At 42.1% G+C, this 22,065-nt stretch overlaps 1 protein-coding gene across 1 annotated transcript in view; it reads left to right on the top strand.

The window, feature by feature from the left end:
* The window catches only part of LOC126249566 (autophagy-related protein 101), a 39,519-nt gene extending 18,179 nt beyond the window's left edge, over positions 1-21,340 (top strand). The window contains exons 3-5 of the mRNA XM_049951229.1: positions 11,315-11,528; positions 20,491-20,657; positions 20,808-21,340. Coding sequence (XP_049807186.1) covers positions 11,315-11,528; positions 20,491-20,657; positions 20,808-20,891 — 465 coding nt within the window. The 3' untranslated portion in view covers positions 20,892-21,340. The remainder of the gene's footprint in view (positions 1-11,314; positions 11,529-20,490; positions 20,658-20,807) is intronic.
* The last annotated feature ends 725 nt before the right edge of the window (positions 21,341-22,065 follow it).

Below are 22,065 nucleotides of genomic sequence, written 5' to 3'. Positions count from 1 at the left end.
TGCGCCACAAAATCTTCTGATCTGTTGACCATAGGGGAAACAATTCCCAGTTCCTGTGACACAGCTTGAGCACTGGCTGCAGAATGAGGCATGGGCTGCGCGGTTGGCTATAGCTGTAGCAGCTTCAACTACTGCCATGGGAATGAGCCACCTCCTTCTCCCTAGTAATCTCCCCAATTTAACTGTTTCTCCAGATTTCTTGATCATATTCTTTATCTCATTTATTGACGTGGGGCATCTTCACAGCTGTTTCTGTCAGTGATATTCCTGCAATGTGGCACTACTATTGCTGCTGTTCTGATAAAACTTTACCTGCAGTGCATGTTTTTTCTTCTCAATAGCCATTGCATTTCTAATAAAAACTTCAATCTTATTGACTGTTTACACCAACAGTCACTTCACAAAAAAACCAACTAATGTCACCAAGTGACAAATAGCCTACTGTTGTTTAAAACACAAACATTTCACATGTGTCTGTTTACAGTGTCATATTTTCTCCAGCCGGTGGAAAGTGGAACTATTATTTTTTTCAGCACACTCCATTAGCACGCTGATTAATGAACTTATGTACGATGTTTCAGCAACTTGTAATACATACAGCCTACCTTGCACCACTCAGAACACTGTGTTTAATTATAACCACCAGGTATTCTCTTCTACCACCTTTCTTTTGTGCTGTGGCATAAGCTTAAACACATTGTGTTGTAGAGACACATGAAACTATGCTATTGGCCATTTTCACCCTGTTTGTACCCTTGTGGAGAGCGTGTGCAGGTGAATCTTACAGGTCCTGTATGTGGGGAAAGAACTTCATGTGTCACATCCCCACTAACTTGAGAGAACGTAGCAATGTGTTAATATGGTCAACTGTCCCCATACTTGATTTGTAAACTACAACACAGTATGGTTTCTTGTTTGTTGCACCAGTCTTTCTGTTGGTTTCTGCTGTCTCACATTTTTGTGGTGTTACAGGTAGTCAGTAACAATATTACTTTTATTGTAGCACTTTGTGACAAGCATTACATCAGTGGATATAAACTGGTTTACTCCACATTTCAGTTTGTCTTGTAGTTCTGGTGGTTGTGCAAATTCATACAAGAAGTGCCAGATGCGGTTGTCTCATAGTTAGGAAGTCAGGGGACCAACTTTAGGTTTGAGTGCCAATTGTCAACTTAAAGTGAGTGTTCTCATTCGAAATATGGCTTCATGAGTGTTACCACTATGTTGGCAAATTTCTCCAAATTGTGTGGAAGCCAGATCAATGATATAACTTGTCCAACAGTTGTACAGCACAAATGTTTTGTATTCCAAACCTACTTCTTTTGGATGATGTGTACTGTTTGAAAGATAATTGCCCTTTGAACAATGACAGGGTTTCATTGCTGCAGTGTTTTTTATATGGGTGAAATACATTGTGAAATTCTAGTTTAGAATAGCAGATCTCCTTAATTTGTGGAAGAGTTGTCACTAAAATGAAGCATTCTCAAAATCAATTAAAAATGACCTCTGGGTGTAATTTAATTTAAAACTGCAGTTTTTAAGAGAATGTGTCTAGACTAAGTTTCAGCTTTTCATAAGGATCATAAGCAGACAAATGCAGTGGGGAAATAACTTCTTCAAATGCCATTTTTCCACCGTGACTACAGGGCTATTACAAATGATTGAAGTGATTTCATAAATTCACTGTAGCTCCATTCATTGACATATGGTCATAAGACACTACAGATACGTAGAAAAACTCATAAAGTTTTGTTCGGCTGAAGCCGCCCTTCAGTTTTCTGCCGCCAGAGCGCTCGAGAGCGCACTGAGACAAAATGGCGACAGGAGCCGAGAAAGCGTATGTCGTGCTTGAAATGCACTCACATCAGTCAGTCACAACAGTGCAACGACACTTCAGGACAACCCCCCTGCGGGTCCAGGGATTAGAATAGGCCCGAGGTATTCCTGCCTGTCGTAAGAGGCGACTAAAAGGAGTCCCTCCCCCTCAAGGGGGTAGTTAGTGCCTGCGTCCGGAGACGGACGGTTCCACGACCTCTATTTGTGGTCATTTTGCTTTTTCACTTCTTCTCATTTCTTCCTTCCTTTGGTTGGTTCCTTTCTTTGCTCTTCTCCATTTCACTGTCTTCCTTACTCTTTCCCTTGTCTTCTTCTCCTTGCCTTCTCGTTGCCTTCTTATCCTTGCCTTCTCTGGTCTCCGCCTTGGCGTTTGAGACAGTCTGTCCTCTCTCTCCCTCTCTCTCTTCTTTTTCCTCTTCTTCCTTCCTCCCTGTGCGCGCCTGAAGGCCGACCCACGCGTTCGCACGCGTAGCTGGTGACGGGGTAACGCGTAATTCCCCGCCCTTGGTAGACAAGTAAGGCACGCACGTACCCCCTGGTAAAGGCCAGGCCCAGGGAGGGGTGATTGCCTGAGCTGATACCTTTTGACCATGCCGATTGGTTCCTCCATCTGTTTCTCGGGAGGTGTGACCTGAGGTGTAAATATTCACCTAAGGCGGGAGTGCCGTCTGAGAGGGTCCCCACAAGGAAGGAGCGTGCCATCGGAGATGCTGGCAATCGTGGGGGATTCCTCCGCAATGGATTTCTCTTCTTCTCTCTCAACTTCTGCCCATAAACGGAAACTTGACCAGCCACCAGTGACAAAAGTACTACCGCCTGCCCCACAGTTCCTCGTAGTTTCTCGATCTGAGGACGGCAAGGATTTTTCCTCTGTCAACCCTTTTGTTATCCAGAAGGGCGTAGATGCCATAGCCAGATCTGTCAAGTCGTGTACCAGGTTGCGTAATGGTACCTTGTTACTAGAAACTGAGAGCACCTTTCAGGCACAAAAACTGCTTCGGGCCACACTCCTGTACACGTTCCCTGTCTGGGTGGAGGCTCACCGCACTTTGAATTCGTCCCGTGGTGTGGTATATACTCGATCACTCGACGGATTGACTGACGAGGAGATTCAGTCTTTCCTCGCTGAGCAGGGTGTGACGGCTGTCCATAGGGTCATGAAAAAGGTCAGCAATGACCTTATACCGACCCGGACACTTTTCTTGACCTTTGACAGTGTTCAGCTGCCGTCGCGTATCAAAGCGGGCTACGAGGTTATTTCTGTTCGCCCCTATGTCCCGACCGCTACGCGCTGCTACCAGTGTCAGCGTTTTAATCACACTCGCCAGTCTTGTTCCAATGCGGCTAAATGTGTCACTTGTGGCAGGGATGCCCATGAGGGTGACTGTCCACCTCCGTCTCCTCGTTGTGTGAACTGTCAGGGTGACCATGCAGCGTCCTCCCGCGACTGTCCCATCTACAAGGAAGAACGCTGTATCCAAGAAATTTGGGTCAAAGAGAAAGTGTCCACCTCGGCTGCTCGCAAGCTATTTGCTAGTAGGAAGCCCACGCTGCTCCCAGTGCGAAAATACAGTACTGTCCTTGCCTCTCCTCGGACTACCAGGGAGGTGGCGACGCAGACATGCGATCTGACCGTCGGCACCACGGTCGTCCGTTCGGCCAGTGCTAAGATCGCGCGGTCGACGTCTCCTCTTCCTCCCGTCACCCCTCCAACACAAGCACCTTCATCAGCTTCTGCCAAGACGAAGACCCAGAAATCAGATGTACGGGCCTTCAAGAAGGAACCGTCTCGTGCAGACTTCCTACGTACCTCGAACTCCCAGCCATCGACCAGTACTTCCACTAAAAGACCTTCCAAAAAGGCTCATAGGAAGCACAGTTCTCCTTCTCCGCCACGGCGCATTTCTTCTCCTGCGCCACCCAGCGGTTGCCGCCCCAGGCTGTCATCCATTTCGCCTGGCCGCACCGCTGGTTGCCGAACACCTGGCCGTCCACCGGCGGAGGAAGCTCCTCCTCCCGGCCATCTTAACGAGATGGCCAATGAACCTATAGAACCAATGGACGATGACTGTCTGCCTACTGATAGCAGCGGCAGTACTCGCTCGAAGCCAGGCCCTCAGCGGCCTTCGAGGTGACCCCTTCTTTCATCTTCCTTTTCTTCTCACGATGGCACTTATTTACTGGAATATTTGCAGCATTCGCTCCAACCGAGAGGACTTGAAGTTGCTGCTCCGCTTGCACCGTCCGCTCATCGTAGCCCTCCAGGAAACGAAGCTACGCCCATGCGATCACATTGCCTTGGCACACTACACCTCTGTGCGTTTTGACCTACCCCCTGTGGTAGGTATTCCGGCTCATGGAGGGGTTATGTTGCTGGTCCGGGATGATATTTACTACGATCCCATCCCATTGCACACCGGCCTGCAGGCAGTTGCCGTCCGAATTACTCTCTACATTTTCTATTTGTACCGTTTACACTCCATCGTTGTCTGCCGTTACCAGGGCAGACATGATGCAACTTATTGCTCAGCTACCTGCACCATTTTTGTTAACTGGAGACTTCAATGCCCACCATCCCCTTTGGGGCTCTCCAGCATCCTGCCCGAGGGGCTCCTTTTCAACCAGCTCAATCTTTGTCTGCCTCAATACTGGCGCCCCTACTTTTCTTTCGGACACATCTCACACCTATTCCCATTTAGACCTCTGTATATGTACTACCCAACTTGCACGCCAGTTTGAGTGGTATGCCCTTTCTGATACATATTCTAGCGACCACTTCCCGTGTGTCATCCATCTCCTGTATCACACCCCCTCTCCGTGCCCAACTAGTTGGAACGTCTCCAAAGCAGACTGGGGGCTCTTCTCTTCCAGGGCGACCTTTCAGGATCAAACCTTCACAAGCTGCGATAGTCAGGTCGCACACCTTACGGAAGTCATACTCACTGCTGCTGAATATTCCATCCCTCACACTACTTCTTCTCCACGTCACGTACCGGTCCCCTGGTGGACCGCAGCATGTAGAGACGCTTTACGTGCTCGTCGACGTGCTTTACGCACCTTTAAACGCCACCCTACAGTGGCGAATTGTATCACTTATAAATGATTACGTGCGCAGTGCCTTCGTATTATTAAAGAAAGCAATACAGCCAGCTGGGCTGCTTTCACAAGCACCTTCAACAGTTTTACTCCTTCTTCTGTTGTCTGGGGTAGCCTGCGCCGTCTATCTGGCACTAAGGTCCACTCACCAGTTTCTGGCTTGACGGTCGCGAATGTCGTCCTTGTGGCCCCCTGAGGATATCTCCAATGCTTTCGGCCGCTTTTTCGCAGAGGTTTAGAGCTCCGCTCATTACCACCCTGCCTTCCTCCCCCGAAAACAGGCAGAGGAGGCTAGGCCACCTAACTTCCGCTCCTCGAATCGTGAAAGTTATAATGCCCCTTTCACCATGCGGGAACTCGAAAATGCACTTGCCCGGTCACGGTCCTCCGCTCCAGGGCCTGATTCTATTCGTATTCATATGCTGAAGAACCTTTCTCCTGCGGGTAAAGGTTTCCTTCTTCGTACTTATAATCGCATCTGGATTGAGGGACATGTTCTCGCATGCTGGCGCGAGTCTATTGTTGTACCGATTCCTAAGCCGGGGAAGGACAAGCACTTTCCTTCCAGTTATCGACCCATCTCGCTTACCAGCTGTGTCTGTAAGGTGATGGAGCGAATGGTTAACTCTCGTTTGGTTTGGCTGCTCGAATCTCGGCGCCTACTTACCAATGTACAATGTGGATTTCGTAGGCGCCGCTCTGCTGTTGACCATCTGGTTACCTTGTCGACCTTCATTATGAATAACTTCTTGCGGAAGCGCCCGACCGCGGCTGTGTTCTTTGATTTGGAGAAGGCTTACGACACCTGTTGGAGGGCGGGCATTCTCCGCACCATGCATACATGGGGCCTTCGCGGTTGCCTCCCTCTTTTTATTTGTTCCTTTTTAATGGATCGACAGTTCAGGGTACGTGTGGGTTCTGTCCTGTCGGACACCTTTCGCCAGGAGAATGGGGTGCCACAGGGCTCAGTTTTGAGTGTCGCTCTCTTCGCCATAGCGATCAATCTAATAATGGATTGCCTCCCAGCTGATGTATCAGGCTCCCTTTTCGTGGACGATTTTACCATCTATTGCAGCATGCAGCGTACATGTTTCCTGGAGCGCTGTCTTCAGCGTTGTCTTGACCGTCTTTACTCCTGGAGTGTCACCAGTGGCTTCCGTTTTTCTGCCAAGAAGACTGTCTGTATTACTAAATGTCCTCCGTGTTCTCAGTGGTATGTCGTGGGGAGCGGATCGAACCGTCCTACTTTGCCTATATCGGTCGATCGTCCGCTCAAAGCTGGATTATGGGAGCTTCGTATACTCCTCTGCACGGCCGTCCATCTTACACCGCCTCAACTCCATGCAACATTGGGGTTTACGTCTTGTGATCGGAGCATTTTATACTAGTCCCGTCGAGAGTCTTCATTCTGAAGCCGGTGAATTGCCACTGCCCTACCGGCGCACTATACTGCTTTGTCGGTATGCCTGTCGGCTACTGTCAATGCCCGACCACCCATCTTATCGTTCCTTTTTTGACGACTCTCTCGATCGTCAATACGGGTTGTATGTCTCTGCCCTGCTACCCCCTGGAGTTCGCTTTCGTCGCCTCCTTCAACACCTTGATTTTTCACTCCCTGCAACCCTTAGAGTGGGCGAGAGCCACACGCCACCTTGGCTCCAGGCTCAGGTTCACGTTCACCTTGACCTCAGCTCGCTCCCAAAGGAGGTTACCCCCGGTTCAGTATACCACTCCCGTTTTGTCGAACTTCGTTCGAAGTTCATTAATATGACCTTCATTTATACAGATGGCTCTAAGACTAATGACGGGGTCGGTTGTTCTTCTATTGTCGGGGCACAAAGTTTCAAATACCGGCTTCTTGGCCATTGTTCGGTCTTCACAGCTGAGCTCTTTGCCCTCTACCAGGCTGTTCTTTATATCTGCCGCCACCGACATTCTGCTTATGTCATCTGCTCAGATTCCCTGAGCGCCATCCAGAGCCTCAGTGATCCGTATCCGGTTCACCCTTTCGTGCACCGGATCCAACGCTCTCTTCAGCAGCTGGTGAACGACGGTTCTCCGGTTAGCTTTATGTGGGATCCTGGCCATGTCAGTATCCCTGGGAACGAAGCTGCAGATGCCACGGCCAAGGCTGCGGTCCTCCAGCCTCGAACAGCTTGTTGTTGTGTCCCTTCATCAGATTGTAGCAGGGTAATTTGTCGGCGCATTTTATCGCTGTGGCATGCCGATTGGGCTGCACTTACGGACAACAAGCTTCGGGCCTTGAAACCTCTTCCCGCGGCTTGGACGTCCTCCTCACGCCCCTCTCGGCGGGAGGAGGTAGTTTTGGCCCGGTTACGAATTGGACACTGCCGGTTCAGCCATCGCCATCTGCTGAAGGCTGCGCCGGCGCTGTTCTGCCCATGTGGGCAATTGCTGACGTTACGCCACGTTTTAACGTCCTGTCCGAATTTTAATACACTGCGCATTGATCTTGGCCTGCCGTGTACTCTCGATGCCATTTTAGCGGATGACCCAGGAGCAGCTGCTCGCGTTCTTCGTTTTATCAAATTGACCGACCTGTCTAAGGACATTTGATTATGCTGTTCTTTTTTAATCCTATGCCTGTCGATCTTTTATCGTGTTTTCCCTTTTAGTTGCTGTTTTAAACTTGTGCCTCGCGGTGCATTCCTAACGTAGTCTGGGCGCTAATGACCGTTGAAGTTGTGCGCCCTAAAACCACAAAAAAAAAAAGATCCACCAACTGCTAACTCTATTCGGCGATGGTATGCCCAGTTTAAAGCTTCTGGATGCCTCTGCAAGGGGAAATCAATGGGTCGGCCTGCAGTGAGCGAAGAAACGGTTGAACGCGTAGCCCGCGGAAGTCTACGAATAAAGCAAGCAGGGAGCTAAACGTACCACAGCCGATGGTTTGGAAAATCTTACGGAAAAGGCTAAAGCAGAAGCCTTACCGTTTACAATTGCTACAAGCCCTGACACCCGATGACAAAGTCAAACGCTTTGAATTTTCGGCGCGGCTGCAACAGCTCATGGAAGAGGATGCGTTCAGTGCGAAACTTGTTTTCAGTGATGAAGCAACATTTTTTCTTAATGGTGAAGTGAACAGACACAATGTGCGAATCTGGGCGCTAGAGAATCCTCACACATTCGTGCAGCAAATTCGCAATTCACCAAAAGTTAACGTGTTTTGTGCAATCTCACGGTTTAAAGTTTACGGCCCCTTTTTCTTCTGCGAAAAAAACGTTACAGGACACGTGTATCTGGACATGCTGGAAAATTGGCTCATGCCACAACTGGAGACCGACAGCGCCGACTTCATCTTTCAACAGGATGGTGCTCCACCGCACTTCCATCCTGATGTTCGGCATTTCTTAAAGAGGAGATTGGAAAACCGATGGATCGGTCATGGTGGAGATCATGATCAGCAATTCATGTCAAGGCCTCCATGCTCTCCCGACTTAACCCCATGTGATTTCTTTCTGTGGGGTTATGTGAAAGATTCAGTGTTTAAACCTCCTCTACCAAGAAACGTGCCAGAACTGCGAGCTCGCATCAACGATGCTTTCGAACTCATTGATGGGGACATGCTGCGCCAAGTGTGGGAGGAACTTGATTATCGGCTTGATGTCTGCCGAATCACTAAAGGGGCACATATCGAACATTTGTGAATGCCTAAAAAAACTTTGTGAGTTTTAGTAGGTGTGTGCAAAGCATTGTGAAAATATCTCAAATAATAAAGTTATTGTAGAGCTGTGAAATCGCTTCAATCATTTGTAATAACCCTGTATCTAAAATGCAGCGATTCTTTGGTATTTGCCTTGGTATGAAAATATAATCTATTGGCTTTGTGCTCTACAAATTTCATCATACCTTCTGAGAAAATATCAGGAAAAATAGTAGGATGATACAGTATTGTCATAATCTGAACTTGTCTGAAGCTGAGTCATCAAACACATGCACAAATGGATGAATTTGTTCTAGTCAAACCTGTTTCTAAAGCATACTTTTTTCCCAAATATTTTGCTTGCACTTTCAGGCACTTCAAATTCTCAAGAACTTTCATCTCTTGTTGAAGCAGGTGGATGTTATATCAGCTGATAGACATGGCTCAGAACTATTACTTCAGTATTCTGTCAAAAGCTGTTACTGTGATCACAATCAATGAGTTTTTACATTAATATCATTGTGCACAGACTCTTGACTGAGCAGGCCAAATGTTGAAAAGCTATTTGACAGTTTGGCTATATGGCTCTGTGTTTTAACATGCCCAGAGCATACAGGTACACGAGTGGAAGCCTGTCTTAATGCATTAGGAGCACACCAGGGTCTCCATGGCTGCACACCCTAACATGTTCAGTGCACCTGAGAACACGACCTAGGCATGTGTTAATCCATTATACATGAGTCAAAGAATTAAAAAAATCTCACTTATCACTACATGCATTGTCTAAACCTGTCAATTCAAATTTGATTGCTTCCTTGTTTGGAAGCCAACTTAAAAAATGTAAACTGAATATGCATCTTTTGATGCATCAAATTGGTAGCCCCATAGTTCTCTCCTTATTTTTAGGAATCATTTATTCTCGCAGAAGCAGGATGAGTTGGCATCTGAAAATGACTTTGTTATTCAAAACACTTTTTGTATAATTTAGTTGGGAGCAATGCTGTATTATGGCATTTTGTAAACAACAAAAGAAATAATCCAGTCATAGGTATTTGTTTCAAACTTAGGTGACTTTTCAGCAGTTGTGTGCTGAAGTTGCTACACAATTGGGTAGTTAAAGTATTTTAGGAAAATGACCCCAGTGTTGCACCTCTGTTGTCATAGAATTCAACATTGGTACAGTTACTGAAATTGGTTAACAGCATTCTGTGCTCATTATGTAAACTCAGTGAAGTGTTGAGATTTTTATGTGACAGTGTTTCTGAATTACACATAGCCATCTCCATATGGTTTGTACACAAGGGTACAATCATTCTTGATTTCCAAACAAAAAGCTGTGAAAATGGTAACGTGCCGTGAGTTAATGTATTAAAATTACTCATGGATATGATGTGTTTCTGTAACCAGTTATGACGTGTGGATATATGTATCATGATAATCCTGAAGAAAAGCAAGCCAGTACACTTTGGAAGGCATCATGTTCTTCAACACAAAGATAGGCAGAATTCATTCTATATGCAGTAGATGACAATGGTTATTTATTTCAACTATGAGAATTTTTTTGCCATTTTACAGGATTTTCAAAGCTAAACACTATCAAAGAGATACTTATCATTGGCAAATTGTAATTTTTTGCAAGGTTCTATTCTGTTCCAGTTTTGAAAGATCTTTATAATTATTAGAACTGCCTGTTCTTGATTTGGCCTCCCATCGAAATCTTTGCATCCTTCTATGATATTTTTTATGCTGCTTCTTAAACTTCCAGATTAACATCTTGAATACCTCAGAATAACCCTTCTTCCTGCCATTGGTATTTAATCATGCAACTTAATTTCTAAGATCTTACTGTTTTATATTTGGTATGCACCCTGCTATCAGTGCTTCAGATTTCGCACTATTCACATAGTTGGACATATGAACGTGTTGTTTTGCTGGCTATTATGTTTATTCATTTGCAGCCAAGGGAAACACTTCAGCAGTTCACTGCTTCATTCCACAGAGTACTGTTAAAGAGCAGGAGTGGCTGGGTGCAATTGTTATAGTTGTGGGTGGTACTAATACAATTGTTTTTGAAGTAATTTTGCTGTGTGTTAAAACAAATAAAGATAATTGGTACACTGAAATAGTCTTAATGTTGTTGACTAACTTTATTGGTTAACCATCATGATATTGAAAGTTCTGCAAAAAATTTACACAGGCTTTGTTTTGTAAGGATGTAACTACATTTTGAATACTAGTAACATTCCACTGCATTTTATTGAAAGAACTCTAGTTTTATGCTGCACACTGTAGGTTGCAACCCAGATTGCACTGTAATCAGCTAGGGTATTGTCTGTACATTATTGGTTTCAAATTTCACTACAGAGCTTGTAATGTGATGGCTGAAAAACTGCCAACTAAAGTATTAAAATGGACTAGATATGTTTCTTTATCATTTGATAGCTTATGTGTTTGGGTCATCTGTGAGTACAAATGCAGGACAATAGTTTTTGTGGGAAATAAATGTATTAAAAATGAGCAAAATAGAAATGTTTGCTTTTGCTCGGTTTATATGATGTCATTCCTGTCTGTTGTTTGAGATGAGGGAATAGGCATATAACCAGGAGAGATGCTCTGTATCATTAATTAAAGATGAAAAAGACATTACCATTCTTGTTGATTTATATTTTTTTGATCTTCTGTCTGTATTCATGTTTAACATCAGTTTTCAATTTTCAGGTTTGTTGTTCATCTGACAACCTTGATCGTACTCTAAAGAGAGAAATTTCAGAGTTTTCGGAAGCGCTGCGTGGAAATGATGGCCCAAGCTCAGGACAAATTTCGTTAGAGTTTTTCCAGAAGAAAAAGAATCGGTGGCCTTTCCAGACAGAGTGTATACCTTGGGAAGTTTGGACTATAAGGCTAGAACTTATAAAACTTAACAATGAACAGGGTGAGCATAGGATATCTTTGTCATATTTGTTGTTGTTGTTGTTCTCATGCTATTCTCTCCTGTGCAAACCTCTTCATCTCTGTGTAACTACTGTAATCTACATCCATTTGAACCTGCTTACTGTAGTCAATATTCGGTCTCTCTCTACATTTCTTACCCCTCCCCCTTTTCCTCCTCCTGCACCTGCAGGTGCATGCCCACTCTCTCTCTTTCTTTCTTTCTTTCTTTCTTCAATTACCAAATTGATGATTCCATGATGTCTCAGGATGTGTCCTATCAACTGTTACTGTCTTTCATTCAAGGTGGGCCACAAATTTCTTTTTTCCCCAGTTTGATTCACTACTTCCTCAATAGTTACTCAATCTGCCCATCAATGTTTTAGTATTCTGGTGCAGCACCATTGTCTGAATTACTTATCGTCCATGTTTCACTTCTGTACAAGGCTACAATCCAAACCAATACCTCCAGAAAAGATGTCGTATGACTGTAATTTATATTCAATGTTAACAAATCTCTCTATTTCAGAAACTTTTTTCTTGCCATTGTTAGTCAGCATTTTATATACACTCCACTTTTCCATTGTCAGTTACTTTAATGCCCATATAGCAAAACTCATTGGCCGCTTTTAGTGTCTCATTCCCTAATGTAATTCTATCAGCTTTGCCTGATTTACTTTAACAAAATTCCATTACCCGTAAACAGTCATTTTGGAAAGCTTTAAAAATAATAGAAGAGACACTTGGAGAAGAATAATTGTTGATTTATAAAAGAGGAAGGGGATCAATTGTAAATGCCATATTTATAATGACACAATTGGAGCAGCTTCAGATTAATTTATCCTCTATGTTTCTAATTTTAGATCTTGAGGGGGCTCGTAACTGGGTTGAAAAGAGATACGTGAGAAGTAATTTAACCCATATAATGAACTCTCATAAAAACTGTACATATCAAAACTAGACTGTAGAATATGCCCAGAAAATTTATACATTGTTCAGATACTTAGACAACTGTGTGGTCTATTACAGGTATGCGTAATTATTGTTTCTATTTTAATGTTGAATTTGAGAACTAGCTCGGCAAAAGTGTGAGTAATAGCAGACTGTCATTACTGTAAAGTGTGAATGCTGTCTTTTTCATTTCTGTCAATGACTTTAAATGAACATTGAAACAATGGAGATCTGCTGTGAAATAACCCTCAAATTTAACATTAGAGGTAGTGAAATAATGAATCATAACAGTAAATAAGGCAAGGGTGGGAAAATCACAAATGTATATTGCATAAAAACATTATCATTTGCGGGGGACCAGATTCTAATGTCAGGAAATGAATGTGTCTTAAAAAGACAAAGGTTCATACTTAGGAATATCCTCACGAAGTATAATAATGAAAATCTAAAGGCAAAACTGTGTGTTGACATTGACTGGTAAGAGATTTTGTATGCCTAGAATACTAGATGACAAGCAGCTCAGTGTGCAGATGTGCTTGTAGTTCCGGGCATCACTCGAAAGCTGTTTCTTGTGCGCGGCCACCACAAGATTGCCATCTACTGATGGCGCCATCCTGTACACCTCCAACTTGGACATCTATGGCGGCTTGACATGCACCACCCACACCTCTGGTTGGCAATTGAAGCCCCCAGTTGATAAGCATCTGCAGGAGCTGGTTTACACATTATATATGTTCTTGGCTGCCAGCAGGCAAGGGCTCCCCATGCACCTGTCCATGCCCCATCTGTGCAGCTGTTGCTGGCCCCTTGTAGCCTCAGCACATGATGCATGTGCTGCAGGCTCCACCTCAGCTGCCCAACACCTTGTGCACGATGCTGCTGCTGCTGCCACCGCCCCTCTGGCCCCCGCATCCTCAGCAACTTTTTCAATCTGCTTCGATGACTTCATGTTGTTTATGTATATGATGATGAGAGTCTCTTCAGTGCTTCCTGTTCTTGTCATGGTGTAGGTAGGTCATCCCCAACTCCAGATTTGTTCACAATTTTGATAGCAACTTTCTCTCTGGTTAGTAAGTGCATTAAAACTGTAATATCTGCAGATTCTCCACAGCCAGTTGTCTTTTCTATTTCGTAATGTGCCTTGAGATTGCCATATCTGACCCTCTTTTATACACTTTCCAATCAATGAAGTTAGTGAAACATAAACAGATACGTACATGACATGAATAGGAACTGATTATAATTTGTGTGCCTGACAAAAAAAATTTTAATTTCTGTGCACATTCCATTGGAAAAAATGTGGTCATATATCTATATTCCCGTAATTAGGTTTCGATATTTGGTTGATGGATATGAAAAAAGATGTTTTGTTATTTTATTGAGTACTTGCAGCTAAGAACTAGTAGTAATGGTAATGTGTAGTAGATGAAGTAAAGTCTTAACTGCTGGAAGCCTCCTGATGCTTAGGCAGGCAGCTTATTCAGTAACCATACAATTGATAGTGAACTGTTGTTTTACAATTTCATCAGTTTATTTTAGTGTTTATTTTTGAAATAGCAGTGTAATACAGATGGGCCAGTGTTAATTTTCTTTAGGTTTGATAGAAGATGACAGTAGACATAAGGATGAATTATATTGAAGTAAATAAAATGATTTCAGACAGTAGATAAGTTACAACATTGTTTGTTATAGAGAAGTTAATTGCTGTGTGAAGTACTGAATTTGAATAAAATCTTCCAGCTTTCCTACAAAGCAAAGTGATGTAGTGACATAAACACTGGATTAGTATGGTTTGAAATCTGACATGTGTTCCATGGTTTTTCTGAATCTGTAAGAGATAATCCTGGGATGGTTACTTATGTTTTTGGCCTTCCCATTAAAGTAAATTAATGTATTTGCATATCAGTTTAAGAAATTAATACAGATATTAACACTTTATTGTGCACCATACAACTGACCACAGGTAACCACAAAATACCGTTAATTGGTTTTGTGATAGTGCTGGAAGAAGAGCACTCTTGAGAGAAAATAGGGATCTTATGTACAAAGTGTTGTGGTGCAGCTGACAGGCTGTTCTCAATATCATTGAGGTTGTGGTAAACAATCAGTCTTCAAACATACATGGAAAAGTTTTCCGATACTTACCATATGTTTGAAAAGGCTGCTGGTAAAAAGGGGAGGGGGACTTGGTTAAATAGAGACTTGACATGAGCAAGTTTAGTGTTAATCACCTGGAAAATGTATATCCAAAGAAACAATATTATGGAAAGGATACTTGCTACGCACCATATAGCAGAGATATTGAGTCGTAGATAGGCACAACAAAAAAACTGTTAGAAAGTGAGCTTTCGGTTAACAAGGCCTTCATTGAACCCCCCCTTCCCCCACCCCTCCCCCCCTCCACACACACAGTTGTTATGTCCCATCCTATATTTTCCATTGTTGGTAACCAAAGAAATATGTTCATATTGAATACATGTGCAGAATTGTTGCTGAAATGAAACCAGTGTGATCGGGAATGCTATAAGCAAAAAATGTAGCTAACTGTGACCTGCCTTTGTAGCTGAGGTTGTGAACAAATGCTTCTGCGTTTGAATCCTGGTGATAGAAGAAATCACCATTATTTGGCTGGCAAGGGAGGAGAGGTGGTGGTATACAGTTTCTCATCACCAGAAGTTTGTGTCAGTGTCATGAGTGTTCTTCCAAACCTCTCTGCAGTGTTTTGTAGAATGAGGTCAAGTGACGCCGTGACTGGTGATGCTAAGTTCAGTGGCCTCCTTGATGCTATTAGAGAGAAGTAGTAGTCAAAGCTCTGGCACTTGGTTTAACACTCATCTTCTCTGTTTGTCAAAGACAACACAAACTTGCCACTGAACTGTACATGAACTTGTAGTCACATGCACTGGACAGATACATTGAAGGCAAAGCAGTCACAGTTCATGGAATAAAGGTGCCATTGTCTACCAGCCAATAATACCCTAAGGCTTTTCTTTGAGCTAACTTCAGAATTGTATAAGAAAGTTGATACTATGTCATTGATAGAAGGAAAATACTAATGATACTCTTGAGCTGTCATATGTTGTAAATAGCTCAGTGATAGATAACTGAAATACCAGACTGTGAAGTACTTGAATATATTACAAAATTCTCAAATACTATATTTGGCATTATAACATGAATATTCCGAGGTGATACATTGCATGGATTAAAAATGTAAATGTTAGAATGCAATGGGAAGATGATGATCTATTGTGGCTTGTGCCAAGTCAATGACACAACTAAAATAACCATTGCATAAAGGCTATGTATGTTATAAATAATGCAGGTGGTATATTGGTTAAAGAACATTGTTGAAATGAGAATTGTATGTATAATTTGCAGTCTGCAATTGTATTGAAACTTTACATGAAATTCTCGTCAGCATCTTGCCACATCATTGTGTAAGTCAGCCCAGTGTTAAACAAATGGAAGCATATTACACATTTTGTGTGCAGTATATGTAACTGGGGAATGTATGTTGTTATTTCTTGTTTGTTCAAAGCTGCCCATAACTTGTTATAATTTTTGTCACCAAATTGCTTGACAATGCCTGAAGAAAGCAAAATTACTCAGTTGTCAATGAAACAGAGCGTTTGTTTCAAATAAAACCAGCCAGTCTGGTACAGGAAAATGAATGCTTTTGAAATCTTTGTGATTAATTCATCTTCTCCTTTAAATCATGATGTGATAAATACTGTTTGCTGTTGATAATTTCGCTTTACTCTGTAATAGCTACCACAGCTTTTTTCCCACAGATTGGCATTTAAAATTTATTAGTACCTTAACTGATAAGTTCTGATTCATAATAGCACACTTGCCTGTTTATAACATTGTGATCCATGTAAAGCATCAAGAAAGCTAGAAAGTGCAGCTGTACCCTGCAGTGAGAGTACTAGTGATACTTATTGAACTATTACTGTAAAAAGAACGCCTACTGTCTGTAATAGGGCACATGTAATTGTCATTTAGAAAATGTGAAGATGTGAACACAACAAAACCTAAGTATTATTAACCCAAATGCCCACTAAATGTCTTGTATAAAGAGTAAAAGTACATTTAAGACTTCCCTGTGATGAATTTGAGGCCCATAGTGAATTCTGTAACTTACCGGTATGGGTTATGGAAAAGAAAGCCAACATAAGATGGATTTTGCAAAACAGTCAGTGTCGTAACTAGAGTATAAAATTGCTCTAGGCTACTGTAGATTATCATAAGTACGCATAGACTACAGTAGTTTTACTAGTAAATTTGGTCATCTGAGGTTCAAATCCACATTACTTGTACATATGTTGCCTACCTATCGGGCATTACCTCATGATGATCGCTTTCTTTATGCATGCAATCAGTGTCTTACTAGATGCACCTAAAAGTGCTGAACCATATAGAAACTGAGTGAGGATATATAAAGGGCCACGAAACCTACTGAACATTTTTGTTCTACTTAGTTATTCTCCTGTCTGTTAAGTAAAAATAAACAGTATTTATAGCAAGATTGAAATTGCCATGTTCAATTCAGATTTTCTTTGAAAATTGTTGATTTGTAACATGAAACAAGGGGTGTTGTAGTAAAAGTAAGGAAAACACTAAAAGTTTATTATATAGTGCTAGAAAATACAATTTCTCCAACAAAAAGCAAAACAAAAATGTTAGAAATTGCTTCAATACTTCAATGAACTTACATGAAACATGTTTATATTCATTATAAACAACCTCTGCATTTATCAATAGTAACAGGAAACTCTTCCTTTTGCTCATGATGAAGAATTTCTATTGCGTACAAAATAACAACAATAATTATATATATTTTTGTTTGTGTATGTAAACTGTACTTGCATCAAAAGTAATTGCTTTGGTTACATAAAAGTACAGGAGTTACACAATAAACTAATTTTTTTTAATTACCTACAAACTTACTGTAAGGTTTTAGAATACACAGCAGACTTACACTGAATAAAGGGTGATTCTAAATTATATATATATATATATATATATATATATATATATATATATATATAGGGAGAGGGAGGGGGGGGGGAATTGGCTCCCAGCTTGTCTCTTACACATTCTTTTGTTTATTTCCTGCTGGTACTACCAGTAACCTTACCATTTACTACACTATTTATGTAGTGTACCAAAACTACTGAACCATAGTTTCGATAGAGTGAAACTCTAGTTGCAACAAATTGTTGTAATGTGCAATTTTGAGTACGCTTTCAGATATACATGAAGTGCATTCAGCAATTGCTGATCGGTATCATCCTTTGCCAGACTCAGTGACTAAAGAATCCTGTCTTGTATATACTGTATCCTTACAAATTACTGTAGAAAGAAAGTGAAAGTGCTCTGTACCATCTGCAGTAATCATCCAGCATATCATCAAGGTTTGTCCTCAAAATTAGCTGTGGTACATTCTTGTAGGATACAGCCACAGATCTGCATCTTACACTTCAGTGGCATTGTAAGTGTAACAGGAGTTACCACGTCTGCTGATCATGTGTTACTATCAGAAAGTTCAAGAGACAGTATGGAATGATAATGTTATGACACCCTAGCTCTCTTAAGTGATAAATGCACAGGCTGCAAATGGACATTAGTAAGATGATACACATGCTCGTAAAGAGCTACCTTTCATTGAACAAAAACCCAGTGATTTACCTACAGAAAACATAATTAATATGCATAGTGTTAACCTGATATTAAGTCATTTACTTAGAGAATGGACTGTCACTCAAATCCCATACGAAGAAAATGACCAGCCTTGAACAAAATGCAGTGGGACATGATCCTTAGAGTAGTGGCAGTCTGGAGAACCTTAACAGGACTTTATGCAGGTGACATGTAAATGAGAAAGTGCAGAGTACTTTTGTGTCGGTGTAAGAAAGAGCCAGTGGGAACAATCACTGATCAAAAACTGTACACTAGACAAGAGTTGGGGAAAACACATGGAGGAGGGTGGGGGGGGGGGGGGGGTGCAAGGAGACACTGGAAGTGAATTTGATTCTTGTAGAAATAACCCAGTGGGCTGTATTCACTGTGCTTGTGCTTTCGCATGAAAAGTCTGTATACCAACTTGTCAAAACACAGTAGTCCACTAGTACAACAATCATAATGAAAGTGCTGCTGTCAAAAAAGTGTGTTCACCAAGCATTTAGTGTGTGTGTGTGTGTGTGTGTGTGTGTGTGTGTGTGTGTGTGTGTGTGTGTGAATTTAAGATGCAATAGCTGTTCAGGATAAGATATTCAAGATACTGGCATCATTTTAACTGGCCAGTATGGACAATACACACATCAAAAAAAGTTTTGCATCATCTCGGTACCGGAACCTCTACAGAAAATTGGAATAGAGATCAACATAAACATCATTTCTGCCCTTTTTATTGCTCATGAAAACCACACATTGCATGTTCTACCACCATACAGCGAGACCTTCAGAGGTGGTGGTCCAGATTGCTGTACACACCAGCACCTCTAATACCTAGTAGCAAGTCCTAAATTCGTCATAGCATACTACACACAAGTTCATCAAGGCATTGTTGGTCCAGATTGTCCCACACCTCAATGGCGATTTGGTGTATATCTGTCAGAGTGGTTGGTGGGTCACGTCATCCATAAACAGCCCTTTTCAGTCTATCCCAGGCATGTTTGATAGGGTTCATGCGTGAAGAACATGCTGGCCCCTGTAGTTGAGTGATGTTGTTATCCTGAAGAAAGTAATTCACGAGATGTGCGCGATGGGGGCGCGAATTGTCGTCTATGTAGAGGAATGCCTTGCCAATATGCTGCCGATGTGGTTGCACTATTGGTCGGAGGGTGGCATTCACGTATGGTTCAGCAGTTACGGTGCCTTCCATGACCACCAGCAGCGTACGTCGGCCCCACATAATGCCACCCCAAAACCTCCACCTTGTTTCACTCACTGGACAATGTGTCTCAGGCATTCAGCCTGACCAGGTTGCCTCCGAATACATCTCTGACGATTGTCTGGTTGAAGGCATATGCGATACTCATTGGTGAAGAGAATGTGATGCCAATCCTGAGTGATCCATTCGGCATTTTGTTGGGCCCATCTGTACCGCACTGCATGGTGTCGTAGTTGCAAAGATGGTCCTCAGGAGTGAGGTTGTGTATCATGCAGCCTACTGCGCACAGTTTGAGTTATAACATGACGTCCTGTGGCTGCATGAAAAGCATTATTCGACATGGTGGTGTTGCTGTCTGAGTTCTTCCAAGCCATAATCCGTAGGTAGCAGTCATCCACTACAGTGCTAGCCCTGGTGCGGCCTGAGCGAGGCATGTCATCGACAGCTCCTGTCTCTCTCTGTATCTCCTCCATGTCCGAACAACATTACTTTGGTTCACTCAGTCGCCCCTGACACTTCCCTTGTTTAGAGCCCTTCCTGGCACAAAGTAACAATGCAGGTGTGATCGAATCGCGGTATTGACCGTCTAGGCATGGTTGAACTACAGATAACACGAGCTATGTTCCTCAGGAACTGATCTGCTTTTGGACCCCCTCCGTCTAATAGGCGTTGCTCATGCATTGTTGATTACATCTTTGGGCAGGTTTACTGACATCTCTGAACAGTCAAAGGGACTGTGTCTGTGATACAATATCCAGTCAATGTCTCTCTTCAGGAGTTCTGGGAACCGGGGTGATGCAAAACATTTTTTGGTGTGTGTTGTTTCATGGAGGTCATCTGAGAGAGAGAGAACACACATTGACCATAGAACAGAACAGGAATGTGTCTGTTAGTATTATTAGATTCACAAGTATGACTGTGCTGTGCACAGAATAAACATATCCAGTGTGTAATAGATTATATGCAGGGCATAGGAAAGGTACTAGCTGTCTTGTAACTCTCAAAGTTGAGTGGCTATTTTATTGCCTAAACTGAATTTTTGTTAATTATGTGTGGTAGACATGTTTGTATGTGCTTTCATGCTGCCCATTATTTAATTTTCTTTTTCCACTTTCAGAGCGTCAGGTTTGCCGAGAAAAAGTTGGTGACATGCTGACGGAAAAAATATTGTACATAGCAGAAGTTATGAATAGGCATGAGTATGTCCCCAAAATGCCCAATCAGTCAGAACTGGATTTGATTTTTGACACAACATACCCTGATGTACAGCCATACTTGTTCAAGGTAATTAATGATCATAGTTTCAGGATTTGTGTGCATAGGCATTAATTGTATGTACATATCAGTCAGTAACAAAGTAGAAACTTTGGATTAATTTTGTTCTGAAAAGGTGATATATTTATTATGTATGTTTTCTTTGTATGTTTTTTCCAGGTATCATTTACAACATCAGGGCCATCAAATACATCAGTTGGTACTACAATGAAAAAGCTAATAAAGGAAACTCTTTCACTATAAGTCATTAATTTAAGTTCTTTATCAATGCAAGAAATGTCTGTGTTGAATATAACATCAGGTTCTATGTGTAAAGAAAGTGATTAATTGTGAGAAGAATATTTTTGTCAGGGAGGTGATGTGTGCAGTTCGTGTACATAGTATTTGTCCTGCCATTTATAAATTTTAAGAGAGAATGTTGAATAGCAGAGGTTACGAAGATAACTGCCATCTTCCAACAATCCTGTTGTTTTGTAATCACTCACTAATTGGTGTGTGGGTTGGTCTGAGAAATTAGTTTTAGCATTGTTGTTAATAATGTGACAGTGAATTATTTATAACTGGAGCTTGATTCGTGGTCTTCTCCTTAAATGTTTTTAATTTGAGTGTTTATTGACAGATTTGTTTTGACTACAATGTTGCAGCTCTGAAAGCCATTGTTGTTTGGAATAAATGAATGATGTATAATTTCAGCTTTGTGTATTTCCATGCACAGGTGTATGTGACAGGCCTCTCCTCCCGCATGAGTGTGCTTGTGCGCACGTGGGTGTGTGCGCGCACCCATGTTTCCTTAATAAACAGAGGCATGAAGAGGTGGCACTGATTTGCTTTCTCTGTACAGCTGACTACACTGGATGACATTCCATGTGAAGAGTCTGTTCTTCTGAGACACCGTTGAAAACTGATACACAGTCATGTGAGGGCTACAGTATTCTGTGTACTACGTGCATTCTGTAATTGTCACCCACAAAAAATTCCATCAACTAACATATTTCGACATTTTAACAGGTTAATGATATGAGGAGAGCAATAATAGTTCAGTGTCTGGGCCAATAGCTGAAAGTAGAGCAAACAACATTAGGCATAATTTTGACCATTATGTGAAAACTTCAGTACCTTTTGGTTCACATGTGACACACACCAATCACTGTAGCACTGTTGCAGGCAATATAAGCTTCATTATTGGGGTACAAGATGTATCTATTCATAATAGCAAATGTTTTATCCTTCAGCCATCTTTTTAGTTGGTAACTTAGGTATAAAATGCCCTTAGTGTTAACAAGGCACATGGATCTCTGTCTCTCAAGCCATGTTTACCACTGGTAGACAACAGTACTTAATCACTCCTCTCCAGTACTTTGTAAACACTGTCAAGTCACATTTTTAAGGCCAACTGCTAATATGCAGAGCAACTGTT

The sequence above is a fragment of the Schistocerca nitens genome, chromosome 3 (assembly GCF_023898315.1).
Source record: "Schistocerca nitens isolate TAMUIC-IGC-003100 chromosome 3, iqSchNite1.1, whole genome shotgun sequence".
In the NCBI taxonomy this organism is placed as follows: Eukaryota; Metazoa; Arthropoda; class Insecta; order Orthoptera; family Acrididae; genus Schistocerca; species Schistocerca nitens.
This window is presented reverse-complemented; position numbering and strand designations above follow the sequence as displayed.